This window comes from Diaporthe citri (assembly GCF_014595645.1).
Source record: "Diaporthe citri strain NFHF-8-4 chromosome Unknown scaffold_1, whole genome shotgun sequence".
Lineage (NCBI taxonomy): Eukaryota > Fungi > Ascomycota > Sordariomycetes > Diaporthales > Diaporthaceae > Diaporthe > Diaporthe citri.
In genome coordinates, this window is record NW_025064846.1 from 2944098 (window position 1) to 2966415 (window position 22318).

A 22318-nucleotide genomic window follows, 5' to 3' on the forward strand; every position below is an offset into this window, starting at 1 on the left:
GCTCGCTCCCGCTCTCATGCTTCTCCAAAATGCCAAGGTCAGATCCGCAAAGAGGCTCAATCGAGCCCGTGTGGACGGAGTCAACGAGCCCACGGTTCGGCATGTCGCTACCGAAAGAGGAGAGAGGATCAAGGATGGTTGCATGTATACTTCAAGAACTCTGAACTCATGCATACAGAGTTTGCTTCGTGTCAAACCGAACGCCACATTTCTAGCGTGCACGGGTGTGGCACTCGCATGTTGTTCGTGTGCCGCAGATCTTCAGGACAAGGAAGCTTATCGTTCTTGGGGCGGCGGCTCGACTGTTTCAGCCCGGTAGCATCATGGACATCCTTCTTGGCATCACAAGCTCGGAGGACGGGGGCCATATAGTCATGAGAGTCCTGGATGGGGACCAATGCCCAGGAGAGGGTGCACCTCTCGCGACCTCACTGGCATCGTCAAAGGTCACCGCCGTGCCCTTCGTCTGTATATACCCGTAGCTGGCCGGGTGCTGCTACGTTTTTGCATTCTTTTGTATACTGTATAGAGACCACTTACACACGCGGTCATGGGCTTCACCACGAGAGCGGCCGGCCTGCTCGGGCTTTTCTCTTTTTCGTTGGCAGCGCCGGCTCCACAGGCTGGCGCTCCTCCTCCAGCCGGCAACAATGCCTGCCAGGCTGTCTCGCAGGCTCAGGCCCAACAGATGGCCGCCAATCCTCAAGGTGTGTCATGAGTATTGAGCGAGTAGTAGAGAATGAAGGCCAGTCCGGCTAACTCACCACCACAGCGGTCGCCAGGGTACCGGCTGCAACAGCCTTCGCATGCCTCCAGTCCGTGCCAAACAAACCAGCAGAAGCAGCGAAGCTTATCGCCAGCACCAAGGCCTACGCTCAGTGGCAGAGTACACTCGCATGGTTGAAAGACCCGCCACCATCTTACATGCTCCCGCCAACGGACATCCAAGGCGGGCTCGACGCGATAGGTGCCAACGCCACGGCAGGAAGGTTCGCAAGCGAGTTTGAGTTCCAGTCCGCGATGGTCCAGCTGGTGGCATCAGCACACGACGGTCACTTCGCCATTCGCCCAGACATGTTCAAAGCATTCAGTTTCAGGAATGACCTGGCCACAGACATTGTCTCTGTGTCTGTTGATGGCAAGCAGGTGCCAAAGCTCTACAACCTAGGTCAGTGTTGCCTCCGAGTGACTTACCGGAGTCTTCTGTGACGATCACTGCCAGTCCAACTTTGCTAACCTCCCACAAGGCGTCCTGAACGGGACGGCATCCATAGGAGGCATGAACCAGACAGCCGTGAACAGCACGAACGGCATGCCCCCGGCGATAACGAAGATCAACGGCCAGGACGCCGCACAGGTGATTGAGGAGCAGGGCTTGAAGTTCATCAACTTCCAGGATCCCGACTCGCAGTGGAACTCGCAGTTCCAGCAATACGCTGTACCCACGGCTCGCACCGCACTGGCCTCTTCGATTTTCTTCTTGGGCGACTCGTTGACCCTCGAGTATGACAATGGGCAGAAGGTGACACAGGAGAGCTACGCCCTCATCCGCCCAACGGCAGACTTCACGGGCGTGAACACGGGCGAGGACTTCTACCAGAAGTTCTGCAACCCTGCCAACGCGCCACCTCCAACAGCAGGTGCTGGAGGCGGACAGCCCACCACGCCGCCCCCGACCGGGCCTCCGGGTACGCGGCAGCCGGAAACGCCCAATATCCCCGGGTTTCCCATGCCCGCGATCCGCGACAGTGGGGCCAACATCACAGCTGGATATTTCCTGCAAGGCGCGGGATACGAGGACGTGGCCGTGCTGTCGGTGCTGGGTTTCTCGCCCGAGGGCGACTTTGACATCCTCGAGTATGTGGTCAACTTCCAGCAGATGACAGAGAAATTCCTCGCCATGTCCAAGCAGGCGGGCAAGCAGAAACTCGTCATCGACGTGACGGGAAACGGCGGCGGTCTCGTGGCGGCCGGTTTTGAGCTGTACGCGCAGCTGTTCCCGGGCACGCCGCAGTTCCAGGCCAACAACATGCGCCTGACGGAGAGCATGGAGCAGATGGCCAAGATCTCTTCGTCAGTGCAGAACGAGATCCTCGCGCTGGACCTGAACACCCTGACCCCGCAGAACGCGACGCAGAGGCAGCTCGCGCTCGCGGCGCTGTCGCAGAGCAGCGTTGTCAGCAACCTCATCCCCGGCGGTGTCTTCTCTGCCGGTGGTCAGACGAACTTGACGTCGACGGACCAGATCATCGCCCCGGTGACCATCAAGGGCGACCGGTTCACGTCGTACATCAGCACGCCCCTGAACGAAACTGCGCCGGACTTCAACCTCACTGGCACCGGCAACCGGGCTAACCCGGCCCCGGCGGTGTTTGACCCGAACAACGTGGTGATCCTGACGGATGGCACGTGTGGCTCGACTTGCACGCTGTTCTCATACCTCATGATCATGCAGCAGAACGTCAAGACGGTCGTGGTTGGCGGGCGGCCGACGACGGGGCCGATGCAGTCGATCGCAGGCGTGGAGGGCGCGCAGGTGTTCCCGCTGAACGAGCTCCAGCAGGCGGCGTCGGCGACGCTGTTCCTGGCGCCGCCGGAGCAGCAGCAGCAGCTGAGCCAGTCGGAGCTCGGGCTGATCGCCGAGGGCTACCTGCTGGACCGGTCGGCGACGCCGAGCAACGCGGGCGCGGTCAACGGCAAGAACGCCTTCTCGCACACGGACGCGCAGACGCCGCTGCAGTTCCTGATGCAGCCGGCGCAGTGCCGCTTCTTCTACACCAAGGAGATGATCTACGGGCCCGAGGCGGTGTGGAAGCGCGCCGTGGACGCGACCTTCAAGGACCCTCAGGGCCTCTGCGTCGAGGGCAGCGTCACGCCGACCATGGGCGTGCAGGCCGTCTCGAGCGACTTCTTCCCGAACCAGGCGGTCGGCGGCTCGAGGGCGGAGGGCGCCAACAACCCCGGGAAGAGCTCCGGAGTCCGCTCCGCGGCGGAGAGGAGTGGCGTGGCGATCTTGGTGGCGGCGCTGGCCAGCGTGGCGTTCTTGATCTGAGGGTTTTTTTTTTTGATTGATTGATTGATTGATTGTGTACCCAGCCTAATAAGAGATAAACAAGCTCATTTAAAGCCTTGTCGGAACACGATAAGTTAGATATATGTATTATCTGGTCCCAGGACCGCTTGCACAGCGTATTGGAATGGGAGGCGCTGGCCTTGTTCGGCGTGGTGTCCCTGTTGTGTGTGGTCAGATATTGGAAATACCAAGCCAAGTCGTCATTTTCTTCATCCTCCATGACCAAGCCGAGTTCGCTGGTGTCGGACCCTGCCAGCTTGCGTAGCAGACTGCAAACGGAATTATCTAGTCTATAGAATAGATAACGGTGGGGCATGAAGATGACTCGCTTAGTTTAAGATTACCGAAACGGGAGCAATGCCAGGCCCGGGTGGCGTCCTGTCGTGTCCGGTCGAGGTCCTGTCCCATGGGGATGGAGGGACAGCAGGGACCTCGGCGGTGCTGAAGTGGTTTCGATTAGAAGACGTTTCCACTTTTTGTGCCTCGAGGGTCGAGGAGCTGCGGCCTAAATCCAGTTCAAGTGGACGTCAGGTCTTGGGCTGCAGTATCCATTGGATAAGCAGCTGGGGTAAAGTTGAAGGAGGATAACGGCTGAGGGTTGCACGTGAGTAATAAGACAAAGTCAAATGAAGATTGAAGTTAGCGTTGATGTTCTGAATACCAAGAACATGAGCAAGCCATTGCCGCGATGCCGAGAGATAAGAAAAGCTTAACTATCGGGGTTTTTTTTTGAGGGAGGGGTGGTTAGGGGGGGTGATAGCTTGGCAAAAATACATTAAAACTCGGCGGGAAACTTTATTCTTTTTAAAAAGTTTAAGCAAGGTATAATATATAAGAATTTTTGTATATATATATATATATATAAAATAAAAAACATAATATTATAAATATAAAAAAAAGAGAAAAAAAGAAAAATGTTATGGGCTCGGCCCCAAAGGGGCTGCAGGCTGGCTAGCGCCTTCTCCCATAAGCTGCAAAGCAGCAACCTTTTAACCATTAAGCCAAAAGGTACGTAATAATCCAAGCTCCCTTGGATTATCTAGCCACACTATATAAGGCTTGGGCTTTTAGCCCAAGCCCATTACAAAAAAAAAAAAAAGAGAATAAAAGAAGAAAAGAATAACAGAAGAAGAAGAAAAAAAAAAAAAGAAAACAAAAAAAGAAGAAGAGAATAAAAAAGAAAAAGAGAAAAAAAAAAGAAAATAAAAAAAAAAAAAAAAAAAGAAAATAAAAAAAGAGAAAAAAAAAAAGAAAATAAAAAAAGAAAATAAAAGAAGAAAAAGAGAATTTAAAAAGGAAAAAAGAATAAAAAAAAGAAGAAGAAGAGAATAAAAAAAAAAAGAAGAAGGGAATAAAAAAAGGGGAAGGGAAAAGAAGAGGAAGGAAGGGAAAAGAAGAGGAAGGAAGGGAAAGGAAGAAAGGGAAAGGAAGAAAGGAAAAAAAGGGAAAAAAAGTTATTTATTTATTTATTTATTTATTTATTTATTTATTTATTTATTTATTTATTTATTTATTTATTTATTTATTTATTTATTTATTTATTTATTTATTTATTTATTTATTTATTTATTTATTTATTTATTTATTTATTTATTTATTTATTTATTTATTTATTTATTTATTTATTTATTTATTTATTTATTTATTTATTTATTTATTTATTTATTTATTTATTTATTTATTTATTTATTTATTTATTTATTTATTTGTTTATTTGTTTATTTATTTGTTTATTTATTTGTTTATTTATTTGTTTATTTATTTGTTTATTTTTTTGTTTATTTATTTGTTTATTTATTTTTTGTTTATTTATTTATTTATATATATATTTAAAATATATCATATAATTAAAGTACTTATATTTAAGCCTTGTTCCCTGTTATGTTCTTATACTAACCCGAAATGGCGTTTTTTGGTAGCATTTCCTGCCGAGCTTTAGCGTATTCTTGTATTCTTGCCGAGCTGCACACCGGTGGTCAGGGCGGCAGGGTGGTAACGGCTGGGCAGGGCACGGCTTGTCGTTGGGCGGGCTGGCTGGGCTGGCAGGCTGATTTGATGAATCCATGAATGACCGATTGAATGCTCGCAGGACTGCCTGACTGATTACACTTGATAAGCATCGCAATCCATGTCGCCAGATCCAGCATTGGCTGTGGAGACCTGTCGGATCCCGACGGCAATTCCCAGATTGGCAAGTACACACGAGAAGTGGTCCCGCCTCCCCAACCCCAACCTTGGCTTGGGGCTCTTGGGGCTCTTTCGGGCGCAGAATGCAGACATGGAGGCCCGTCCTGTCGGTCACGAGGGCCGATCGCTACATCATCTCCTACTTGTGCCTGCACAGTACATGACAGTACACGACAGTAAAGGCCTAGTGTCTTGTTACAGACGAGGCAGATGGAAAAAGAAGTTGGTCCTCAGTAGACCATAGCCTACCACTTTTATACCTCTCCTGGCGGCTGCTCTTCGCCTTCCCTCGGCCTCCTTCATTCTGTCTTGGCGCGTCAGTCTTTTCTTTCCCTCCTCGCCCAACTCTCTCACTCGGCCCCCAGCCGTTGCAACCTGACTGGCATCGACTCCTCCGCCCCTTCCGAACCGACGCGAAGAGAGAAAAAGAAAAGGCCCCTCGAACAAGATGACAGAAGGTGGCATCATGGCCCAGCCTCAGGCTGACTCTGACGCCGCCGCCACTCTCGAGAAGTTGGGAGTGAAGCAGGAGCTGCAGAGGAATTTCTCCCGTGTTTCTATGCTTGGTCTCGCGTTCGCCATCCTGAACAGTTGGACTGCTCTGGCCGCCTCACTTTCCCTGGCCCTCCCCTCTGGAGGACCCTCGGCCATCCTTTGGGGTCTCATCGTCTCTGGGCTCTGCAATCTCTGTCTTGCCGCCTCGCTCGCCGAGTTCCTCTCAGCCTGGCCCACGGCCGGCGGTCAATACCACTGGGTTGCCATCATCTCCTGGAAGCGTTCTAGCAGGGCCATCTCATATTCGACAGGCTGGATCAACACCGCCGCCTGGGTGTGTTTGACAGCCACCGGTGGTCTCTTGGGAAGCGAGCTCATCCTCGGCATCATCTCGCTGCTGAATCCCACCTTCGAGCCCAAGCCCTGGCACCAGTTCCTCCTCTACATTGCCTACACTCTCACTGCCTTCTTCCTCAATGCTTTTGCCAACCGTCTCCTACCATACTTCAACAAAGCTGCCTTCCTCTGGTCGCTATCTGGTTTCACCATCATCTGCATCACTGTGCTCTCTTGCGCCTCTCCCAACTATCAAAGCGGGTCGTTCGTGTTTGGCGGCTTTATCAACGATGTCTCCTGGCCGGATGGGTTGGCCTGGATGCTTGGTCTCCTGCAAGGGAGCTTCAGTCTCACGGGTTTTGACGCAACTGTACATATGATTGTCAGTACCATTCTTCTCCTGCTACATATTCCCCGATCTTTGTGCTTTAGAATGTTCCAGAATGTATCACTTCGGGATCCGTAGCAGGTGACTAACAGGTACTAGGAGGAAATCCCACGTAAGTGATCCTTGGACGCATAGCATCGGCTCCTGACGCGGCAAATACTAATCCGCCATGTCGAACAGGTCCCCAGATCGAAGGCCCAAAGATCATGCTTTACGCAATCTGCATTGGCATGTTCACCGGTTTCATCTTCTTGGCCTGCCTCCTGTTCGTCCTCAAGGACGTCAACGCCGTCATTGAGTCTGCCGCAGGACCTCTCTTACAAATCCTCTACGACGCTACCAACAATAAGGCCGGTGCGGTCTGTTTGTTGATGTTTCCTGTCGTCTGCATGCTGTTCACAACGACCTCCATCATGACCACGAGCTCTAGAATGAGCTATGCCTTCGCCCGCGACCGCGGCCTGCCCGCTAGCCGCGTCTTTTCCAAGGTCCACAAGGGCCTTGACGTGCCCCTCAATGCCTTGATCTGGACCACCGTCTGGGTCATCATCTTTGGCTGCGTCTTCCTGGGCAGCGACTCTGCTTTCAATGCTATTACTGCCGCCAGTGTTGTCGCTCTTGGTGTCACATATGCCATTCCTCCAGCCATCAACGTTATGAGAGGTCGCAAGATGTTGCCGGAGACACGGGCATTCAGGATGCCAGAGTGGCTGGGCTGGTTCACTAACCTCGTGAGTATTTCATCTTCTTGCTCCCGGGCTCGAATGCCCCCAAATACTTGATCAGCAACTGATAGCTTTGAATTTAGGTTGGCATCGGTTGGACGCTCTTGACGACCGTTCTCTTTGTCTTCCCTCCTGAGCAACCTGTGACGGGAACAAACATGAACTACGCGGTTGTTGCTTTTGGTGTTGTTCTCATCATCGCCATTGTCCAGTGGCTGATTGACGGCCGAAAGAACTATGAAGGACCCATTATCGATGCCGAAGTCATGGGCCTGGGCAAGGAGATTGTCGAGGGCGTCGCAGGTGCGGAAAGCAAGCCATCAGGGAACGAGACGATCGAGTCGAAGGCAGTAGATCAGTAAGGGTCGCCGTGTGGGCGGCTGTAGTGGTTAGATATAACTGTGTTTGAATTAAGAGAACGGATATTCGCACCGGTAAAAACGGATGGTTCACCAGTACATCACTCGGGCCACAGCTGTAGCTATCATACTCACACGCCTAATCCGCACGCCTAATATACATTAGGTATATAGGTGCTAGGTATATAAATTAGGTGTGTACGAAATAGGTGTATGGGCATTGGGTATATGGGTATTGCCCAGGTGGGTGTATGGGTATTGGGTGTATGGGTATTGGGTGTATGGGTATTGGGTGTATGGGTATTGGGTGTATGGGTATTGGGTGTATGGGTATTTGGCTTATGGGTGTTAAGCATGTGAATGGGGCGTGGGTGTTGGTTTATTTAGTGCCGGCGATGAACCGGTATACCATCCATTTCTACCGGTGCGAATATCCGATGTCTGAAAGCGCAATTCAAACAGTCGATTGAAAACTCCTCTGAGCGTGGCGTATCTCGTGAGAGCTATGAGTCGCTTCTTCCTAACCACCTGCCTACCTCATAATGACTCACAACGGTATAATCTGTCATAGGATGACCTCCAACGGGACCTCTTCAAGTAGTATCATCTCGTACAGGATACACTTACTGAGTGCTGTGGGATGCCCTCCAGTGTGATAACCTACCTGTGGGTACTAAAGAACAATTACCACCATGGTAACCTGTATGGGATGCCATACTGTGGGATAACACCCAGTGGTACAAATTATATTATAACTCGCCAATCGTTCAGTGCCTAGTCGGCAACTTGTTTTGATGCCGAACATATGCAGACCCAATCCATAACCATGTAAGTCGAACCCTGTTTTTCGTATCAGCGCAGGAAAAACTTGCAGACACTGACGGCATTTGACCACCAATGGAGACAAAAGTCTGGGCAACACAGGATCAGAGAAACTTAATAGGGGTCACTGCAGGTAGCAAGGCCGGCAGCAAATCAATTGATTCGCAACTAGAAGAGCTTTATCAATGGAGTGCACTCCAAACAAGCCGTCCGGGTGCGCGTGAGTGTTCTCTGCACACAGCCACGTCGCATATTGATTACCGCTCAACACTCAGCACCCGGGTTGTTATCACGTCTGCTAACAACACCGAAAGTCGATAAATAGACAAACAGGGCTCAAGCCGCCGGCGTCGCGGTCGGCGTCGCGCATCAGTCTAGCCTCGCACCTCGTTGGCTCGAAGAGACCTTGCAGAGTGTCGTCAAGGCAAAAAGTCGCGGCGGTGTGCACCTCGAGGGAAAAGAGAGTTGGCAATACACTCGGACTATTCACGCGCCGAAGGGATGCAGTCCTTACTTGTAACCGACGGCGCACGGGCACGCTCGAATCTGCCTCCCCTCATTGCCAAGCAAACGCGTCTTTGCGGCCCCTATTCCGAACTAGAAGGTCCAGTGGCACCGGCCAAGTAAATGCAACAACGCTATCTCTTGGCTGCGCTTGCATCAACAACTCCTCGTGAGTCGTGATGGCGGACGGGTGGCTGCCTCTCTAATTACTTTGACCCGATTGGCGGCCGTGTCTTGGGTGAGGAGATGATCTTCACGTATAAGCCTTGGATCACCGGCGGTTCTGCGTACGGCAGTATGTAGCCAAGGAATAGCCAAGCAAGCCAATGCGACCCTCAGCACTTTGTGCGCCGTTACTTGGGGGATCATTTGCCAAGTATCGTTCACACCTACCTATTTCGTACATGCAAATATAGAGGAGTTGATCATAGACTCTGCGTGCCTGTATGGCGTGCTGATAACTTCACCACCGTGACTAATGCCATGCCTTCACCTTGTCCGCAGGAGCTATAAAACGTAGAACGTGCCTGCGTGCGGAGATTCTCGTCTTGCGTCGGTGCTGTTGTTGTAGTTGTGCCGCATAGCGACGATCTGAGCCCACCTTTGATCACCGCCACTCGCCCGAGGAAGTCCTGACAAGAAGCCCCTTCTGACTGTCCGCTACAACCCGCCTTCACCATGAAGACCACAGCTATTGGAGCCCTGGCCACGCTGGCCGGCTCGCCCTTCGCGGCGGCTATCAGCCAGGTTGACAACCCTGCCAAGCAGGAGAAGTATACCAGTGGCGCTGTCATGGACGGCATCATGGCTAAGAAATACGTGAGCAGCACGTCGCCTCACTATAAAGGTGCGAAATACTAACAGCACACTTTCTTAGGCCACTTGGGACTCTCAGAAGGTCGCCGGCGCTTTCGACTCGAGTCTGTACCCGTCGTACGCTGGTGCCGCACCTGTTCCTTGCGTCAACGGAGTCGCTGAGGTCATCCCTGGTGACGCCAATAACACGTTCAAGTGCAGCAACGTGAGTAAACTCTGACCATTCCATGTTATAATTTGCCAAGCATCAAAGCGGCTAACAAAGTCTTAGATCGACTTCTATGATTTCAAGAGCCACGCCGACTTGGGTTCCTCCACTGGCGAGGGTGCTTCAACCTGGGGCTGGACCAGCGAGGAGGGCCGCGAGTTTGTTGCCATCGCGCAAGCTGATGGAGCTGCTTTCGCCGAGGTCTCCACGGAGGGCAAGCTCGTGAGTATAAGTCCACTGATTTATAACAGTTTATGAAGCCGAATTGCGGCGCAGGAGGAAAATTCTAATATAAATACAGGTCTACCTCGGTCGCCTTCCCCAATACTCCGCAGCCGCGCCCAGCATCTGGCGTGAGATCCGGGGCTACAAGAGCCACATCGTGATCGGCAGCGAGGCGCAGCAGCACGGCGTCCAGTTCTTCGACCTGGCCAAGCTCGCCGACATCGACCCGGCCAGCCCCAAGACCTTTGGCGACGCCGACCTGACGGGCCACTTCAACGACCTGCCCATCGGCCGCTCGCATAACGTCGTCGTCAACGAGGAGCTCGAGTACGCCGTCGCCGTCGGCGCGGCGCCGCGGAACTCGTCCTGCGCCGCGGGCCTGATCTTCATCGACCTCAAGGACATCACCAACCCGACCTCGCCCGGCTGCGCGTCCGGCGATGGCTACGTCCACGATGCCCAGTGCCTGGTCTACCGTGGTCCTGACGAGAAGTACGCGGGTCGCGATATCTGCTATGGTTACAACGAGGACACCCTGACGATGTAAGTTGATCTTTTTTGTGTCTTTTCAAGACTTGGCGGCAGTGATTGACATGTTACACAGCTTCGATGTGACTGACAAGACCACGACGAACATCATCTCGCGTGTCGGCTACGACGGTGCCTCGTACACGCATCAGGGCTGGGTCACTGACAAGAACTGGCAAACGACTCTTGTCTTGGTAAGTAAATCCGCCTCTAGTGCTCTAGGCCATTTTCTTGAGAGCTCTTCTACGAACCATGACTGTGGGCTCTGTGACATGAAGCTGACATACATTAGGATGACGAGTACGACGAGTACGACTCAGCTGGTGCTGGTGCTGACGGTTTCCCCGTCACCTACTTCTGGGACATCACCAGCCTTGAGGCCCCAGTCCTTTCTGGGTACTACAAGAACGAGTACGCACTTGGCATCGACCACAACCAGTTCATGTCAGTATTCCCCTGTCCTAATACCCATTCTACTGTTGTTCGGAACCTCCCAGGACGTGTGACTCTGGCTCCGGTGCAATTTACTAACACCCATCAGAATCGACGGAGTCGCATACCAGAGCAACTACGGCGCCGGCCTGCACGTGCTGGACGTCTCCTCGCTGGCGACCGACAAGACCGGAGCCGGCGTCACCGAGCTCGGCTACTTCGACATCTACCCCGAGAACGACGCGCTGCCCGGCGGCGGCAGCATCGAGTTTGTTGGCACGTGGGGACACTACCCCTACTTCCCATCTGGCTTCATTGTCGTCAACACTATTGAGAGGGGAGCTTTCGTCGTGAAGAGGACCAACGCTTAGGCTGGGTTTTAGCACGCCAGTGTGTACAATCAGGGATTTAGGCCGAATAGGCAACTCTGCATGAGACATTTGGACAGACGTTAGATTCTTCTAGTACAAATTACATTATACCATTTCTCACCTAGGCCATAGGCTTGTCTTCGCATACTATTGTTATCTGGCTTCATCCGCCCTTGCTGACTTGCCGTTTCACAAAGGTGTAGCATACCCGAACAAGGATCGTCTCTAAATATTTTCTTATGACACGCACTTAACTATCCGATGTCGTCTGATACCGTGAGAATATAAAGTCTAGGCTCTTAATCACTATATTCTACATTCAGTCTTGACAACCCCTGCGAAGCACATAATAGAGTACAGTGGGAAGCTTGGAAAGTGGCGCCTGCGGGAGACCAAGAACAGCTAGGTTCAAATGTTGCCCACCACCATACAAATATAGAAAGCTTATGAGATCGTGCTAGTCACTATCAAAGCAAAACTATTTCCCGGAATTACAAATCATTGGGATCCAAGTCAAGAGGTCGTCGTTGATTGTCCCGTGTGCTATGGGTCACTGTGAGTGGACACTACCCCAGGCATTGCCTTGCCGCATCCTCACTTTTTCCTGTGGGCTCAACGCCATATTATGGCACAAATACCATTTTTGTCATAGAAATTCTGTTATGACATGGTAATTGCAATTTTCAGTACTCATGGGCTCCCCCGGATAGAATCTTGAAGTTTCAGTGGGGCATGCCAAGCCTCGCGATGTAATAAATTGGATTTGACAATGACTTCATATGCACCCACAATTGTGACGTCCTTGGGTTACAACAGCGAGCAACCGGATTCGCGCCTGCTTAGATCAATTCGGAAACCAACTGACATATAACTCTGGCTGTTCTATATGGCCCACGCAAAGAAGAGCATCTTGTCTCATGAGTTACCTGACGGCTTCCGACGAGAAACCAAAATGAGCGACCAACACTCGGATAGCACATCCGACCACCGCCAAAACGGTCGCAATGCCGAAGATGAGAAGAAAGATGTCCGCGAGCCCCGGGGCGACATACTCGGTCGACTGGAGCATTTCACATGGGCCAACTACACTTTTACCATGAGCACGGGTGGAATTTCACTGCTCATCTCCGAGAGCACACAACCGAACACATTCTACGGACAGCAGACCATCGGAAAAGTCGTTTACATATTCGACCTCGTCATGTTCACACTAATCACCGCCGCTCTTATCACTCGCTTCATCAAGTACAAAGGCACATTTCTGGCGTCCCTTGCGCACCCAACTGAAGGCCTCTTCTGTGAGTTTGACGGTAGCCATATGGACAAGCTGGTTGCACAATTACTAACCACGAGTCTCTCACAGCGGCCTGCTTCTTTCTGTCCCTCGCATCCATCATCGGTTCTATTGCAAGATACGGCATCCCGAATTGCGGAAATTGGTTGGTGGTGGTCTACAGGATCCTCTTCTGGATCTACTTTGCTGCCACAGCCATCTACGCCGTGGGAATGTACATGGTCCTTTTCACCTCGCCCAAGCTCAAAATCGACGACATGACGCCGGCCTGGGACCTTCCTATCTTCCCCTCCATGCTCTCGGGCACGATTGCGACCATCGGAGCCGGCAGCTCCGGCGGACAGCCGGTGCACCAGGCCATGCCAATGATTGTAGCTGGGCTGACGGCGCAGGGGCTCGGGATGCTGGTATCGATCATGTTGTATGCATGCTACATCCGCCGCATGGTGCAGTTCGGGCTGCCCAGTCCGCACTCGCGACCCGCCATGTTCATCGCCGTCGGTCCGCCAGGCTTTACGGCCTTGGCGCTCATCGGCCTGGCGAAGGCGTGGCCGACCCACTACAACTACTTTGGCGACGACGATGTGACGAGCCAGATCCTGCAGGTGGTGGCGACAATGACAGCAGTCTTTATCTGGTCGTCGGCCTTCTGGTTCTTCTGCATTGCGGTGGCATCTTGCCTGATGTGCTGGAGGGCAATGTCCTTCTCGATGAGCTGGTATGCCTTTGTTTTTCCCAATGTTGGGTTCACGATAGCCACCATCAACATCGGCCAGGCATTTGAGAGTACGGCCGTGGAGTGGGTGGGAACGGCGATGACGCTGATGCTGATCGCCATGTATCTGTTCGTCTCCGTCTGCTACGTGAGGGCTTTGATCCGAAGAGACGTGGTTGCCGAGGGAAAGGATGAAGATGTCTACATCAACGAGGTGAGGCACAAGTACGGGAAGGTGAAATGGACTGAGAATGATGCAGAGAAGCAGGCGTAGAGCTTGCTTCAAGAATTCACATACCCAGATAGAAAAGACTTCAAACCTAAGTCCAATGTAGTCTTACCTTGTTTACCAATTAATCTCAAGTTACTTGGAAAGTCCAAATGTATTTGACCTTGGACAACTTTGCCTTGGCCGTTGGCATTACGCCCCGCACTTTTTTACCACCCTCGAATGCATCCCAGTGCAACAAACCCACTGACCTCCCTATGACCACACAATTAACAGTAAAAAGCATCGTTTCTCTGACCAAGTAGTGGAAACAGTATTTCTGCAAGTGGATGGATGGTCAGGTCAGCTGTATTCAGCGACTTGGGTTTGGGGGGAGGGTACAGCCCACCGAGGGTTGTAACCCTGATGCCAGAGCTCGTATGCTCCACTACAAACCCTGAAGAAGCAGGGCCCAAGAGGCTAAGCTTGGAGCTTTCTCACTGAGCTTCTCACCTACATCAGGTGCAAACCCCAACTCCCAGTCCTAGCTCATGACACCCATGGCAACATGTGTGGGATCCACGCTGTGATATCTGCATCACAGCCAGGGGACATCGCAGCCGATCTACGGCGATGTCTTTGCAACCGCGGACCAGACCACATCACCACACACGAGACGCGACTGGCCGATGGCGTCGCCGACGGCGCACCGGCGACCCGTCTCGCCTTCACCTCCTCGGTCCTTGCCCTTCGCGGTGACCACATCGCCCAGCAGCCGTTCGTCGACCCCGGGACTGGGTCCGTCTTCTGCTGGAACGGAGAGGCGTGGAAGATCCGGCACCACGACGTCTCTGGCAACGACGGCGAGGCGATAGCTGCCCTCCTAATCGAGGCTGTGAGTCGTGGCCTGGAAGAACGCGAGACTGCCATCTTGGCGGTACTCCGGTCTATCGACGGTCCGTTCGCGTTCGTGTTCTTCGATAAGCCCTCGGGAAAGGTCTATTATGGTCGCGACCGCCTTGGACGACGATCACTGGTGATCCGCGAGGGCGGCCAATGCGTTGTCCTGTCCAGCATCACAGATGCTGCCGATCCGCAGTGGAGGGAGGTCGGGGCCGACGGTATCTACGTTCTGGATGTGGCGAATATCCATTTGCAAGATCAAAATCATGCGACGAGGAGGCTGGAGTGGCTGGGGGATAACGGCGCAGCGGACTTTGTGAGTGTACTGCTGCAGCTTGTTCATTTGCTACATCTTGATGCCAGCAAGTATCTGGGACTTACTCATACAGGTCTCCAACATTGGCCGGTTCAATTCAACTGTCCCATCCGAGGACATCTGCTTAGTTCCCGACTCGCCCGTGGTGAAGACACTTCGGCAGCAGTTGACGGAATCCCTCAGACTGCGCGTTCTGGATGTACCTTCGCCACCAGGAGCCGATGAGAAGCAGGAAACACCGAGGGTGGCTGTACTGTTCTCCGGTGGGCTGGACTGCACTGTGATGGCAAGGATCTGCCACGATCTCGTTCCCCTTGACCAAGGTATTGACTTGATCAATGTCGCGTTCGAGAATCCTCGAGTTGCGGCCAACGCTCAAAAGTTGAGGGGCCAAGAGGACTCAGGGCCATTTGATATTTACGAGGCCTGCCCGGACAGGATGACAGGAAGGAAGTCCTTCGCTGAGCTTCAAGAAGTCTGTCCTGAGCGGGCCTGGAAATTTCTTGCAGTACGTTTTCCCAATGCTACGCATCTCTGGTGCCAGTACTCAACTCACAGCAGGTGAATGTTCCCTACTCCGAGTACTCAACCCACAAGGGCGAGGTAATATCTCTCATATATCCTCACAACACCGAGATGGACCTTTCCATAGCCAGCGCTCTGTATTTTTCTGCACGGGGCCAGGGCACTGCTTTCGCCGATGCTACCACAGCTGCCTCAGCAGCTTACACTACAGCAGCACGTGTGCTTCTCTCAGGGCTTGGGGCCGATGAGCTCTTTGGAGGCTACCAACGCCACGCAACAGCCTTCCAAAGACAAGGCTACCCGGGCTTGGTCGACGAGCTTAAGCTTGACGTTAGCAGACTGGGCAAGCGGAACCTGGGCAGAGATGATCGAGTGATGTCGCACTGGGGAAAAGAGGTCCGCTTCCCGTACCTGGACGAAGAGCTGGTTCGGTGGGCTATCAGGACTCCAGTGTGGGAGAAATGCGACTTCAGCAATCCTGATGGGCTTGTTGAAGCGGGCAAGCGGGTCTTGCGGCTCCTCGCTTTGGAGCTCGGCATGGGCAATGTGGCCACTGAGAAGAAGCGGGCTGTGAGTGGTCCGGTCATTCCCTCTTGTTTCAACCCGTCATCCTACCCGTCATCCTAACTCAGTCCCGACAGATACAATTCGGCTCCCGAACAGCCAAGATGGAGAGTGGTAAGGTCAAAGGTACCACGCTTTTATCGTGAGGGACAGATGATCTGGGGCTAGCTCAGCCTCATCCTGGCAGTGATGACATTACAGATACTTCTGAGTTATGGAGCCTTTACCGATATCATGACGATTGTGTTGTTTCGTGCAGAAACCCGTTGTCTGCGATATCTGGCCCTGCGAAACCATGAAGTCGTAAAAGGCAAGTCTGAGCCAGGCTTGGAAAGCCGAGATTGAATTTAGGAAAAACCATAGAAATGACATGTATGGTCCAACACAAAGAGATACCAAGGAATTCAATGTCTGCATCCCAATGCGGGAGCCCCCCCCGCTGGCCAATCTTGCTGCTATGCCCAGTCTGGATCCAAAGCTGGAAATTCGAAAATACCTGGCCCCCTGACCCCAGCGGGACGTCACAGCTGCAGGAACCCAATTCCGGTCTGCTGTGGGGGTGGAGATGCCCCACCAAACGACCCTGAACCAGGATCCAGAAGGCCCAGACCGTCCATTGGCGGGCGGTGCTTGGGCGCCACCCTCCAGCTGCCAGACCTTACAGCCCTGCTCGGGAGCTGCAGGTTCGAAACGGCTCGGCTCTTGACCTTGCCAACCTACGACGTTTCCTGCAAGACCATTACTATGTAGCTCCTGATGGGACCGAAGAGCCCCAGAACTGCCGCTTGAAGGCTAGGGACTTCGGCTCTTCTCTCACGCGCCACCACGAGGGCACGAAACCTGGGAGGGTCCTCGCCTGCCCTGCCAAGACGTGACATGGGCGGCTTGACGGTGATCTGACCCGATCTGGCGATTCCCTCGCCGGAAAGACGAGCCCCCCTCCCCACCAGAACCAGTCCCTCGTTCAAAGACACGAGAGGAACCATGACTCGAATGTTTTTTTCTCCCTGAGCAGTTGGGCCGTACAAGGCCACCTGAACCGGTCTCCCTCCGGTCATCTCTGAGAAGTGAGTTGGTCTCACGCGACATAGACAAGGGGCACGAGCCCAGCTTTGTTTTCCTGTGACGGCTCTCGACTCACGCTCGCTCAAAGGGCCCTTTGGGTATTCGGGAAAACACAAGCCGCATGTCTCAAGTCTGGGGCAACTCCACGCTGGGCGAGGATCAGGAGCGGCGCAAACCGACACGCCAAGTTTCGAGGGGCGCCAACCAAGAAGCTTAGAAACGGCAGCATGGCACCATTCACGTCGACCGCGCCCGTCACGCGACCACCTCCCACGGCGCATAGCCGGAGATCAGTGTTTATCGAGGCCCCAATGGAGGAATATACGCCTGCGCATTCGACGTACGAGAGGTCGATCCGCGGGACAGGCGGCTGGAGCTGGTCTGAGATCTACGAGCGCCGCTGGGCGAAAGTTGCGTTGCGGGTCGTGAATGGCGTGGCGCATGCCGCGGCGTGCTCGTTGCTTCTCTCGATCATGGCAGAGTTTCTGTACAGGCACAGAGGTCGGGAGCAAAGGTTTGTTGAAGTTCTCACGGGCTTGGTGCTGCTTAGCATTGGACTTGGACTGGGCTCACTAACAGATTGACCTTGTTGATACAGGCCGCCAGCTATTGCGCTTACTGTCCTCGTCGCTACCGATATATCTCTCGACATCTACTCCGTCGGCAGGGCTATGAGAAAATGGCAAGCCTTGGCCTTGCTCCTGCGCTTACTAGCCGGGCTGGGCTACATTGCCATGTTTCTGGTCTATGTCGGCTTCAGAGAAGTGTTCCCACACGGTTACTCTTACTGGGGGATGGGGTCGGGGTTCTCTGGTCCCATTGTTCATCTTTTCTTATGGGTGATTGGAATTTGGGACCTGCTACACACGAGCATACACCGACATACTCTGGGCAGAGATCTACGGACCGGAATGTTGTTCTCTCGGCACGGAGGACCAGCCGGCAGTGGCATTCCCCAGGTTTCGGACCCCATGTCAGCGCCGCGTACGCGAGGAAGCCATCCGCAAACACCTTCCCAGGTTGAGCGCGGTTTTGATACAGAGGCGATTGTCGCTCTAGATGAGATTCACTCGGGCGAAAAGAACAGCACACAAGCAGATGCGATGAGTAGAAGTGGGGCGTCTTCGACATCAGGGGAGTCATCGTCCCAGGCGGCGTCAGCGGGCAATCTAGATAGCAAGACTGTGAGCGCCGAAACGAGCCAGAGAACAAGCACTGCGTTTTCGGAGGACACATTGGAGGACGAAGGCGGTGCTCATACCGACGTGGCACGAGAAGAGTTCAAGCCATGATCTCAAGATGTAACTGGCTAGCAATTATGATCAGTTGCATATATTCCTAATGCTAACACCATCACTTCTGAGTCAGGGCATATTTGAATGTCTTGTTGAACCGTTTCCAGTTTTGGTCCGCTTGGCTACCTCAGCATGCACATGCTTCGAGTTTGACTTCGGCCGTAGGTCAAGGCACTCGTTTGGTTTTCAAGGTGATCTTCGTGATAGGTCTCTAAACCTTGACCCCGTTCTCCTCGATTTTCTCTGTTTGCGTATTCGTCAGCAAAATCGGCAAAGCGGCTGCCTCAGGAAGTACTCGAAATAGCCAGTCGGCTAGAGGCTGTACGATTTTTGAGGGAAGTTTGGACAGGAACGCGACGTACTTCCTTTCTCATTGAAGATAATCACGCTGAATGCAGCATGGTCATTATCGTCCGTCAACCCACGGTCGTCATCCGCTTCCGGCGGAAGCCGGCTGTACATGCCCTTCCCCGGCCTGGGCCACAACCTGGTGAAGGAAGACTCCTCTTCGTCATAGACCTGATTTCCAGCCGCGAGGGCGCTGGCCTGCGCTGCGGTCTTGCTTTGCAGGGAGCCGGTGCCCGACCGGGCTTTGGCGAGGGTTGACTTCTTCGCGTTGGCCGGGATCTTGCGGATGAAGTTCAGTGGGCCTGTGGGGTTCGCCTCGGCGCGGTGGAAGAGACCGCCTGCTGAGGCACCGGCAAATAGGGACCGCGGTGTGCTGCCGGCTGATGACTTGCTGGGTGACGAGGTGGACTCGATCGGGAAGATGGGCAGGTCGGGATGCAGCTCGGTGGCGTGGATTATGAGGTTGACTAAGCCGTCTGGAGAGAGCGCTGAAAGATAGGCTCGTTTCTATTGCGAATGTAAGTGTTACAAGTCCAAGTGGCGTCCGGGAGCAATAAACTCACTTGCGAGGCTGGTCTGTCAGCCCAACTGCCAAATCTAGGCTGCTCGACCTTCTTCTTCGGTTGCAGCCGTTCCCTCTTCGCCTGGCAGATCACACAATACCATTTCAAGCTCTGGTCCTTGATGATCTCGTCTTCGACCCAAGGATCATGGCACCGCTGGTGCCACGGGTCATTGCACCCATCACAAAACACCATCTGGTTGGTAGCGGGACTGTGCATCCGGGTGCACTTCTTGCAAAGAGCCTGCTCCGTCGTCCGCTTCCCTAAGCGTGCGTTCTTCTTCGCATTGTCCTCGGCGGCGGGGTCGTACGTATCCGGCTTCAGAATTCGCCTCCCTGACTGTGTGATCTGGGGTGTTGCTGCTTGCTTTGGTTTTGCCTTCTTGATGCCTTCGCCATAGTCCGAATCCTCTGCCGGCAAGGAAACATCACTAGTGTCGCCGTCGCCATAGGCCCGTTTGCGCTTCTGGCCACCTGCCACTGGTGGTCTTCCATTCAAGCCGCTCGTCAACGCCGGCTTCACAGGTAAGCGCATTGTGCTGGCTGTTATGCTACTCGAAGAAGACGGCGGCGCCGGCAACGACATGGTGTTGCCACTCGTCATGCTCGCAACAATGCGCTCTCTGACGCTCTCGTAGACCGGCCGTGGGAAATTGGGTCTCGGCGCGTCAGGCGCGGTGGCCGATGCGAGGGCGGAATTCAGCCCGCCAGATTCGCCGCGCATCCGTTTCAATATCATCTGTGTCGCAGGCGAAAACTGGGGAGTGTACGGAGACGAGAACTTCCTGGAGCCATCGCTGACATATGGGGAGGACGAGCGCGAGGCAGGCGCAGGAGATGGGTTTGCCGCTGCTGGGGGCGGTGCTGCAGGTGCTGTGCCTTTGCCATCGCCATCATTGCCCGCTGGCGCTGAAGCGCCTGTCGTTGAATTTGTGTCAGCCATGATTTCTCTCCCGAGGGAGTTGGCCCTGTAAGTGCTTTGCTGCGCCTAGGGTGAGATGCTGCAGGTGAGGTTAGCTGAGGCGTGGCTCGATGTCGAGAAGCACGTGCACATCACGTGGCAAGTGACAAGCGACCCCTCCAAACCTTTCCTTCCTCTACTCTTCACTTTTGCGTTCAGCACCTCCTGATCGAAGCTGCGACACTTGATTTTTTCAGGAACGAATGAATCTTCAGCCCAAACGATAAATGATGCGTCTGTCACTTTTCCATTGTAAGATCAGGAAACAACTCCATCAGTTAGTCTATGCAGGTGGCGATGATGGGAGATCATTCGTGAGACCCTTCATTTACTGAAAATTAACAGACAGAACTTTATAATATTTATCGAGGTGTCAGGGGCATCTATCAACGACCAATACCTGTATTTTTCACACATGGGGGGGGGGGTAGTCTCAATTGACCACGCCCTTCTCTCTCAAGCTCCTTATTTGAGCCTCATCCAAGCCAACGTGGTCCCGCAACACCTCATCAGTATGCTGTCCTAGGGTCGGTGGTGGACTTCGAAGCCCAGGCTTGCTCTCGGAAAACTTCATCGGGGTGTTGACCAGCTTCATAGGACCGCAGTCCTCATGATCAACCTCTATGACCATGTTGCGTGCCAGGGTGTGCTCATGGTTCAACGTCCCTTGGACGTCATTCACCGCGGCGTAGGGCATTCCCTTTCCTTCAAAGACATCCAGCCACTCTTTCGTGGTCTTTTGCGTCGAAACCTTTTCGATCTCTGACTCGAGCTCGTCCCTATTCGCGACTCTCTGCGAGTTGACCTTGAATTTCGGGTCGTCTTTCCACTCCGGCTTGCCCAGGCCGTCGCACAGGATACCAAACAATCGGTCATTGCCGCCACCAAAGAGAACGTCGCCGTCTTTCGTCTTGAAGGCTTTATACGGGACAATTGATGCTGCACACGTTAGCCAAAACGAGGACAAACAACGCGGAATCCGGTGGACTCACGATGTGCCGTGCCCCATCTCCCTGTATCCTTCTCGCCACTGATGAGGCAACTGCTGGCAATATTGGCCAGGGTGGCAGTCTGGCAGTCACTCAAGGAGACATCCAGATGCTGCCCTTTGCCCGACTTCTGACGGCCAAGAAGAGCAGCCATGATGGAGTTGCTCGTGTACAGACCCGTGGTCAGATCTGTGACAGCGACACCGACCTTGACTGGGGGACCATCACGGGCGCCGGTGATGTGCATCAAGCCGAATTCTGCCTCCACCATCACATCATAACCTGCTCTTTGCGAGTACGGGCCGCTCTGGCCGTATCCGGTGATGGAGGCATAGATCAGGGCCGGGTTAATTTTGTGGATGGTATCGAAGTCCAGGCCGTATTTCTTCAACGCTCCGGGGATGTAATTCTCGACAAGGATGTCGCACTTGGCCGCCAGCTTGTGGAGAATGTCTACACCGGCAGGATCCTGAAAGGACAAGCCCAATGACTTCTTATTCCGATTTACCTTTGCAGGGTCAGTTTCTGGGCTGTTGACAGATCCAGGGAGTCAATTGCTCACACCTAGAAAGTAAGCCGACTCCCCGGGCCCCTGGTGCTCCGAGCCCTCTCTGTACTTTGCATACGGAGGACCCCAGGCCCTTGTGTCATCACCGCGGACTGGATGCTCGATCTTGATGACCTCAGCACTGGATAAACTCAGCATCCACGGGCCGGAAGTGGTTGCACGACGAAGAGGGACTTACCCGAGGTCACCGAGGATCTGTGTACAGTAAGGCTACACCATTGAATCAGTAAAACAACTGGCGCTTGACACGCAGAGGCCAACTTACACCTGCCAACACACGGGTCATGTCAAGCACCCGGTAACCTTGGAGAGGCAGCAAGCCGGCAGCCGTTGAGGAGTGCCGAGCGAGACCAGCCTGGGACCTGCCGACACTCGATATTTGAGACAGACATGGCCGCACACCTTTGCAGGACCTCAGCACCGTCGACAAACTGCTGGAAGCCATTCTTGGTGTCCACATTGGGAAACCAACAATGCAGGACTTACAGGAGAAGCGAACCCTCTCCATCCATGGACCGCTGGCCGAGATCGCAGAC

At 53.4% G+C, this 22318-nt stretch overlaps 7 protein-coding genes across 7 annotated transcripts; 5 read left to right on the forward strand and 2 right to left on the reverse strand.

The window, feature by feature from the left end:
- Positions 1-688: 688 nt before the first annotated feature.
- On the forward strand, positions 689-3052 carry INS49_000775 (uncharacterized protein; the record flags this gene model as incomplete). Its single annotated transcript, XM_043161611.1, has 3 exons — positions 689-707; positions 773-1168; positions 1248-3052. 3 exons carry the CDS (start codon positions 689-691, stop codon positions 3050-3052), a joined length of 2220 nt encoding a protein of 739 aa, XP_043030117.1.
- Positions 3053-5708: 2656 nt separating this feature from the next.
- Positions 5709-7566, forward strand: INS49_000776 (uncharacterized protein; the record flags this gene model as incomplete). Its single annotated transcript, XM_043161612.1, has 4 exons — positions 5709-6473; positions 6579-6591; positions 6660-7210; positions 7288-7566. 4 exons carry the CDS (start codon positions 5709-5711, stop codon positions 7564-7566), a joined length of 1608 nt encoding a protein of 535 aa, XP_043030118.1.
- A 2001-nt stretch (positions 7567-9567) lies between these two features.
- INS49_000777 (uncharacterized protein) lies at positions 9568-11469 on the forward strand (the record flags this gene model as incomplete). Its single annotated transcript, XM_043161613.1, has 7 exons — positions 9568-9708; positions 9767-9910; positions 9977-10135; positions 10215-10681; positions 10743-10860; positions 10959-11110; positions 11208-11469. 7 exons carry the CDS (start codon positions 9568-9570, stop codon positions 11467-11469), a joined length of 1443 nt encoding a protein of 480 aa, XP_043030119.1.
- A 952-nt stretch (positions 11470-12421) lies between these two features.
- On the forward strand, positions 12422-16869 carry INS49_000778 (uncharacterized protein; the record flags this gene model as incomplete). The annotated part of the gene is made up of 7 exons (XM_043161614.1): positions 12422-12767; positions 12833-13692; positions 14363-14905; positions 14979-15413; positions 15467-16000; positions 16072-16136; positions 16659-16869. 7 exons carry the CDS (start codon positions 12422-12424, stop codon positions 16867-16869), a joined length of 2994 nt encoding a protein of 997 aa, XP_043030120.1.
- A 417-nt stretch (positions 16870-17286) lies between these two features.
- Positions 17287-18351, forward strand: INS49_000779 (uncharacterized protein; the record flags this gene model as incomplete). Its single annotated transcript, XM_043161615.1, has 2 exons — positions 17287-17573; positions 17658-18351. The coding sequence occupies 2 exons, from the start codon at positions 17287-17289 to the stop codon at positions 18349-18351; spliced, it is 981 nt and encodes a 326-aa protein (XP_043030121.1).
- A 214-nt stretch (positions 18352-18565) lies between these two features.
- INS49_000780 (uncharacterized protein) lies at positions 18566-20207 on the reverse strand (the record flags this gene model as incomplete). Its single annotated transcript, XM_043161616.1, has 3 exons — positions 18566-18597; positions 18717-19209; positions 19266-20207. The coding sequence occupies 3 exons, from the start codon at positions 20205-20207 to the stop codon at positions 18566-18568; spliced, it is 1467 nt and encodes a 488-aa protein (XP_043030122.1).
- Positions 20208-20658: 451 nt separating this feature from the next.
- Positions 20659-22227, reverse strand: INS49_000781 (uncharacterized protein; the record flags this gene model as incomplete). Its single annotated transcript, XM_043161617.1, has 5 exons — positions 20659-21164; positions 21218-21722; positions 21777-21903; positions 21961-21992; positions 22048-22227. 5 exons carry the CDS (start codon positions 22225-22227, stop codon positions 20659-20661), a joined length of 1350 nt encoding a protein of 449 aa, XP_043030123.1.
- Between the last annotated feature and the right edge of the window lie 91 nt (positions 22228-22318).